Source organism: Anastrepha obliqua, chromosome 3 (genome assembly GCF_027943255.1).
Source record: "Anastrepha obliqua isolate idAnaObli1 chromosome 3, idAnaObli1_1.0, whole genome shotgun sequence".
Lineage (NCBI taxonomy): Eukaryota > Metazoa > Arthropoda > Insecta > Diptera > Tephritidae > Anastrepha > Anastrepha obliqua.
In genome coordinates, this window is record NC_072894.1 from 53,945,620 (window position 1) to 53,953,885 (window position 8,266).

The window sequence follows — 8,266 nt, forward strand, 5'->3', positions numbered from 1 at the left end:
TTTTCACCAGATAACGCTAGACAAACACTCAAGACACCTGACTGCATTCTCCACAAGACAAGGTCATTACCAATTTAAACGCTTACGATTTGGACTCAAAATATCTAGCAATAGCTTTCAAAGAATGCTCATAATAGCTCTGAGTGGTTTAGATAGCAATGCATTTTTATACGTAGACGATATTATAGTGTTTGGCTGTAGTCTAAAACACCACAACAGTAATTTAATTGCAGTTTTTGAAAGACTACGAAAATATCATGTATGCAAAATACTAAATACAAAGCAGACCTTTTCAGCACCCTATCACCATCAGACAATAACAGTTGAAAGAAGTCACAGAGTCCTAAATGAATTTCTGTTACACTTCGTAGAAAATCACGAATGGGACCAATGGCTACCTTATTTTGCATTTGCTTTTAATACCACGCAAATGAGATGAAACTTAGACTAAAAGAGTCACTTCTTAGGGCACAAGAGCTGATAAAACTAACAAAACAAAAGAGAAAAGAACTATATGACAAGAGCAGTAACACATCAGAATTAAAAGTAGGTGACTGGGTATTTGTAAAACTAGAAAGTAGAAGAAAACAACAAAGTCCATATCATGGCCCTTATCTCATAGTGGAGCGTAAAGGAGTCAATTCTGTATTACAAATTAACAATAAGTTTAAGGAATATCATAATAATACCCTTAAGAAATACAAAATCACCTAAAATATTATCATATTAAATAAATTAAAGAAAAATTTACTATAAAACATACAATTAAAAATAAATTTAAATATACTAAGAAACTTTTAAAGTCATAAAATTATTTTTATTGAAAACTACTGAATTTGCAAAATTTAAACAAATTTTTTTAGCACAGTAATTTTCAATCTTAACCATAGGGGTGTAGAGTACCTTCACTTCACTTTCAAACTTCTTTCGAATTCTTTAAATATATTTTTAATAGGTAAATGAACTCAAACTTAAATTATGTAAACCATTTCAATTTACTCTACTCTTTAATTTCAATGACAAAATTCTTTTCCTTTTTTTTGAAACCCGAAACATAAGTAAACACATGGCACACACCAAATACATTTTTTTTGTCATATGATACCTCACTCCAAAGAAAAACCATAGCTTACTGTGAAGTAAGTCTGCCTAAGCAAAATTTTATTGTATAGTATTTTTATGAATTTATAATTTTGTTAATGATTTTTACTTGTAACAATGTTTGGTTGTAATTACAATATATATTTTATTGATGAGAAGGCAAAAAGAAAGTATAAAATAAAGCCATTCTATCAGAAGGCGGGCAGTTCTGTCTTAGCCTGGTAGTTGGAAGGCAGTCATTTGCCCTAACTAAATAAAAAAAAATCTTTTATTTAAAAGGAACCTTTAGTCGGCAGGTTTGCTCTAAAGCTCTTCCCGGATAGTAAAGACTTCTCTAAAGCTCTTCCCCGAAGAAAAGTACTTTTCATGGCGATCCTGCGGACGATCCTAAACGCTAAATAAATCATTAGTAAAAATGGCTGTCTGGGAAGGAAAGAAATACAAATTAGAAAAGAGTGAAAACTTCGACGAATACATGAAGGAATTGGGTAACAGTGTCAGCCCCACCGTTGAACTGAAGAAGGATGGTGATAATTACTCTTTCACCACTACCTCAACCTTCAAGACAACTACGGTCAACTTCAAGCTGGGCGAGGAATTCGATGAAGAGTCTACAAGGCTATATAAATGCGCAGTGCGCTACATGCGAAGTTCAAAGCAACAGTAACAAAAAGCTAAAGTAATTTAAAATAAAAAAATGCCACTTCTTGCGATAAACTAACTATCATACAGCATACATTGTACTTTATATAACTACATATACATATATTATATATTTTGGATTGTGAATATCCCAATTTTGTTTATGACTGATTATTTGCTGATTAATGCATAAAATAATGTAATTAAAAGTATGAAGTTGTTATTAGGTAACAATTAACTATTTTTATGTGATTAGGCGGCTAATTAAAGTAAAATAATTCTCAATATTATTAACGACGCGCACCAAATTGTTCACACATGCTATGATAAATATTGTTGAATAGAGATTTTTCGCTAATGCATTTAAATGCATTTTCCATTTGATTTAAAATTTTTATCATTGACAAATATTTAAGCACAAAACAGGCATAAGAACAAATGTGACTTTTTGCATTCAGTTAAATAAACATAAAATTGAATATTCGTGCACCTTAATGAAAAAAAAGTGTGGAATTTATATCAACTTTAATAAAATGCACAATGGCGTTAAAAAAAAAAAAAATTTTAAATAAAATTTTTTTTTTCAAATTTTTAATGTATTAATAAAACAAAAATATATATCATACATACATTTTAAATGGAAAATATTGAAGAAATAGAAGAACAAGTAGAAAATTTATTGCAAACCGACATAGTGGAACCATCAGTGAGCGCCTATAATTCACCTCTTTTGATTGTACCAAAGAAAAGTAGCGGAGACAAAAAAAAATGGAGGCTTGTAGTAGACTATAGACAACTAAACAAAAAGATTATTAATGATAAATTTCCGTTGACAAGAAAAGAAGACGTACTAGACAAACTGGGTTGCGCAAAATATTTTTCAACGCTCGACATCACAAGCTCTTTTCACCAGATAACGCTAGACAAACACTCAAGACACCTGACTGCATTCTCCACAAGACAAGGTCATTACCAATTTAAACGCTTACCATTTGGACTCAAAATATCTAGCAATAGCTTTCAAAGAATGCTCATAATAGCTCTGAGTGGTTTAGATAGCAATGCATTTTTATACGTAGACGATATTATAGTGTTTGGCTGTAGTCTAAAACACCACAACAGTAATTTAATTGCAGTTTTTGAAAGACTACGAAAATATCATGTATGCAAAATACTAAATACAAAGCAGACCTTTTCAGCACCCTATCACCATCAGACAATAACAGTTGAAAGGAGTCACAGAGTCCTAAATGAATTTCTGTTACACTTCGTAGAAAATCACGAATGGGACCAATGGCTACCTTATTTTGCATTTGCTTTTAATACCACACCGAACATAGAGACGGAATTTTCACCGTACGAGTTAATATACGGAAAACTTCCACGCTTACCAACTGACATAATCGAGGACAATCAACCAGTATATAACTTAAACAATTACGCAAATGAGATGAAACTTAGACTAAAAGAGTCACTTCTTAGGGCACAAGAGCTGATAAAACTAACAAAACATAAGAGAAAAGAACTATATGACAAGAGCAGTAACACATCAGAATTAAAAGTAGGTGACTGGGTATTTGTAAAACTAGAAAGTAGACGAAAACAACAAAGTCCATATCATGGCCCTTATATCATAGTGGAGCGTAAAGGAGTCAATTCTGTATTACAAATTAACAATAAGTTTAAGGAATATCATAATAATACCCTTAAGAAATACAAAATCACCTAAAATATTATCATCTATACTAATATTATAAAGAGGAAAACTTTGTTTGTTTGTTTGTTTGTTTGTTTGTAACGAATAGGCTCAAAAACTACTGGACCGATTTTAAAAATTCTTTGACCATTCGAAAACTACATTATCCACGAGTAACATGGATTACATTTTATTTTGGAAAAAAATAGGGTTCCGTAAGATATTTGAATTTTTCGGACACAAACTGAAAAAAATCTTATATATAAAATAAAGCCAACTTTTTGTGTGTGTTCGCGAACCGGCCGTGTCTGCACCAAATTAAACCAAACTTACACACATTGTTAAGAAGATATTGAAGATGGTTTCCGTATAGTTTGGATACCTATTGGTGGATAGGGCTCGAGATATAAGTCAAAACGTGGACCCGGGTAACCTTCGGATGTGTATGTACAATATGGGTATCAAATGGAAGCTGTTGGTGAATGCTTTAGTTCAGAGTATTTCCATCCGCTCCGTGACTAGGGTCTCGAGATAGAGACCAAAACGTGGACCCTAGAATGTGTTTGTACAATATGGATATCAAATGAAAGCTGTTGATAAGTGCTTTAATACGGGGTAATTTTCATACCTATTGATGACTAGGGTCTCGAAATATATGCCAAAACGTGGACCCGCCGTGTCTTTGAACCGAATTAAACCAAACTTACACACATTGTTAAGTAGGTATTGAAGATGATTTCCGTATAGTTTGAATACCTATTGGTAGATAGGGTCTCGAGATATAGGTCAAAACGTGGACCCGGGTAACCTTTGGTTGTGTATGTACAATATGGGTATCAAATGGAAGCTGTTGGTGAATGCTTTAGCACAGAGTATTTTTCATGCCGCTCCGTGACTAGGGTCTCGAGATAGAGACCGAAACGTGGAGCCTAGAATGTGTTTGTACAATATGGATATCAAATGGAAGCTGTTGGTGAATGCCTTAGTTCAGAGTATTTTTCATGCCGCTCCGTGACTAGGGTCTCGAGATAGAGACCAAAACGTGGAGCCTAGAATGTATTTGTACAATATGGATATTAAATTGAAGCTGTTGGTGAATGCTTTAGTACAGAGTATTTTTCATGCCGCTACGTGACTGGGATCTCGAGATATAGGTCAAAACGTGGACCCGGGTAACCTTTGGTTGTGTATGTACAATATGGGTATCAAATGAAAGCTGTTGATAAGTGCTTTAATACGGGGTAATTTTCATACCTATTGATGACTAGGGTCTCGAAATATATGCCAAAACGTGGACCCGCCGTGTCTTTGCACCGAATTAAACCAAACTTATGCACATTGTTAAGTAAGTATTGAAAATGGGTTTCGTAAAGTTTGGTTGTAATTCGGAGCAGTACTTTTTAACGCTTACTTTTTTAACGCTTGGGGCGGAACTGAACTGTCAAATTGACAGTGTGAGTTACAATGTGTCAATATTTCTTTCTGATTTGGATGCCATAAGGAAACAACGTAAGTGCAACATGTAAAAATTGTTTGTGAATTTTTTTGGAGTGGATTTTGGAACAGTGAAAATTATGTGTTCGTGGAAAAAACAATTTTTTTCGTTTTTTTTTTTTTGAAAAATATAAATGGATAATTGTTAAAAAAGCTCTAATGCTTAATAAAACATATAAATTGAAACGAAAAATTCATGGATGATCAGGAAAAAAAGACGATTGTTTATTCATATGCGTTGATTTGAAATTTAAAAACAATCTTCTTTTTTCCTGATTTTCAATTTATATTTTATATTTACTCAAAAACAAATAGAAAAACAAAAAATATTGTTTATGCCAAAGCGCTTGAATAAAGAATAAAGAAATAAATAATATGAAAACCATATATTTTCTGTTCTAAACCATATCTATTCTATTTTAGTGTGCCCAGCGAAGGGGGCCGGGTTTGCTAGTATTAAATAAATTAAAGAAAAATTTAGTATAAAACATACAATTAAAAATAAATTTAAATATACTAAGAAACTTTTAAAGTCATAAAATTATTTTTATTGAAAACTACTGAACTTGCAAAATGTAACCAAATTTTTTTAGCACAGTAATTTTCAATCTTAACCATAGGGGTGTAGAGTACCTTCACTTCACTTTCAAACTTCTTTCGAATTCTTTAAATATATTTTTAATAGGTAAATGAACTCAAACTTAAATTATGTAAACCATTTCAATTTACTCTACTCTTTAATTTCAATGACAAAATTCTTTTCCTTTTTTTTGAAACCCGAAACATAAGTAAACACATGGCACACACCAAATACATTTTTTTTGTCATATGATACCTCACTCCAAAGCAAAACCATAGCTTACTGTGAAGTAAGTCTGCCTAAGCAAAATTTTATTGTACAGTATTTTTATGAATTTATAATTTTGTTAATGATTTTTACTTGTAACAATGTTTGGTTGTAATTACAATATATATTTTATTGATGAGAAGGCAAAAAGAAAGTATAAAATAAAGTCATTCTATCAGAAGGCGGGCAGTTCTGTCTTAGCCTGGTAGTTGGAAGGCAGTCATTTGCCCTAACTAAATAAAAAAAAATCTTTTATTTAAAAGGAACCTTTAGTCGGCAGGTTTGCTCTAAAGCTCTTCCCGGATAGTAAAGACTTCTCTAAAGCTCTTCCCCGAAGAAAAGTACTTTTCATGGCGATCCTGCGGACGATCCTAAACGCTAAATAAATCATTAGTAAAAATGGCTGTCTGGGAAGGAAAGAAATACAAATTAGAAAAGAGTGAAAACTTCGACGAATACATGAAGGAATTGGGTAACAGTGTCAGCCCCACCGTTGAACTGAAGAAGGATGGTGATAATTACTCTTTCACCACTACCTCAACCTTCAAGACAACTACGGTCAACTTCAAGCTGGGCGAGGAATTCGATGAAGAGTTTACAAGGCTATATAAATGCGCAGTGCGCTACATGCGAAGTTCAAAGCAACAGTAACAAAAAGCTAAAGTAATTTAAAATAAAAAAATGCCACTTCTTGCGATAAACTAATGATTGAAAAACTAACTATCATACAGCATACATTGTACTTTATATAACTACATATACATATATATATATTTTGGATTGTGAATATCCCAATTTTGTTTATGACTGATTATTTGCTGATTAATGCATAAAATAATGTAATTAAAAGTATGAAGTTGTTATTAGGTAACAATTAACTATTTTTAACACACTTTTATTAGGTCGGGTTGTATGTATGTATGTATGTATGTATGTAACGGAATCTTTGAGCTTAATTTTCACTGGCTTCTAAACATCTGATCGACTTGAAATTTTGCACACCTATCAAGGACCGATGACAATGCAATAATTTGATAAAAGTTTTCCATTATCCTTATTGGGATTGCCAGGATTAATATTTTCTTTTTTTACCTGTGGGCAAAAAGTAAGGTGAATTTTAATCTTTGAATCTTTTTTTAACACACTTTTATTAGGTCGGGTTTTATGTATGTATGTAACGGAATCTTTGAGCTTAATTTTCACTGGCTTCTAAACATCTGTTCGACTTGAAATTTTGCACACCTATGAAGGACCGATGACAATGCAATAATTTGATAAAAGTTTTCCATTATCCTTATTGGGATTGCCAGGATTAATATTTTCTTTTTTTACCTGTGGGCAAAAAGTAAGGTGAATTTGAATCTTTGAATCTTTTTTTATTCTTGTATATCAGTTTCATCCCCTTCAAAATATTGCCCTCTCGATGAAATACACTTATGCCAACGATTTTTCCAATCCCCGAAACATGCCAAATAGTCCAGTATAGACAATTGTGTGGTACCGTTGGCCTGCCTACCAAGCATGTCAACCATGTGTTGCTATGCAGAGGGGGGTTAGTTGGGCCAGACAACAATTGTTGTGTTTTGGTCTGCCTGCCTAACATGCTGTTGCCAAGCCAAGCGCAAGTAGTGATGACTGTTTGTTGTTATGCAGTGGGTTGTTTTGTGAGATCAGGCGAGAGTCTTTCTATTTGCGCTGCCTGCCCAGCATGCTGTTGCTAAGGTAAGCGCAGGTAGTGATCATCATGTTTGTTGGTGTTGGGCTGCATATCAAACTCGAGCATTGATGTTGATATGCTGTGATAATTTGTTGTTATTATAAAAGGCAACAATATCACAATGAATTTTGTTAGGCAGGTGGCGAGCATATTGGGGCTGTTGGCAATGGGGTTTTTGTAGGAAAGTGATCACATCATACTAGTCTGTTGTCAGGCTGCATCGACTGAGCTTATATAATCTATGCAATACAGATTTCACGTGACATTCAAGGTTTTGCGCTCAACGACTCAACAACTATTCGTGGGAATAAAAATGACGCTTGAAACTACAACGCAAAATAAGAGGAGATTGGCGGAAAAAAGAACACTTGAAACTGCAACACAAAGAAAGAGGAGATTAGCGAAAAAGAGACTAAAATTGAAAGAAAAATGTTCAGGATGGACGAATGACGAAATCGTCGAGAGGAAAACCACAAGGCGACTATATATGAAACAATATAGAGCCTCACAGTCAGAAGAGGACAGAGTTGCCCGATTACAGCAAATGAGGCAACATAACGCTGAATATCGAGCCTCACAGTCTGAAGAGGACAGAGCGGCTCGACTACAGCACATGCGGCAACATAGCGCTGAATTACGAGCCTCACAGTCTGAAGAGGACAGAGCGGCTCGACTACAGCACATGCGGCAATATAGCGCTGAGCTACGAGCCTCACAGTCAGAAGAGGACAGAGCGGCTCGACTACAGCACATGCGGCAACATAGCGCT

At 33.9% G+C, this 8,266-nt stretch overlaps 1 protein-coding gene across 1 annotated transcript; it reads left to right on the forward strand.

The window, feature by feature from the left end:
• The first annotated feature begins 6,087 nt into the window (after positions 1–6,087).
• On the forward strand, positions 6,088–6,656 carry LOC129242741 (probable fatty acid-binding protein). The gene has a single exon (XM_054879546.1). It carries the CDS (start codon positions 6,180–6,182, stop codon positions 6,429–6,431), a length of 252 nt encoding a protein of 83 aa, XP_054735521.1. The 5' UTR covers positions 6,088–6,179; the 3' UTR covers positions 6,432–6,656.
• The last annotated feature ends 1,610 nt before the right edge of the window (positions 6,657–8,266 follow it).

What these genes read in the sequence shown, in the direction of transcription:
- LOC129242741 (XM_054879546.1), top strand. Translation starts at nt 6,180, where the DNA reads ATGGCTGTCTGGGAAGGAAAGAAATACAAATTAGAAAAGAGTGAAAAC.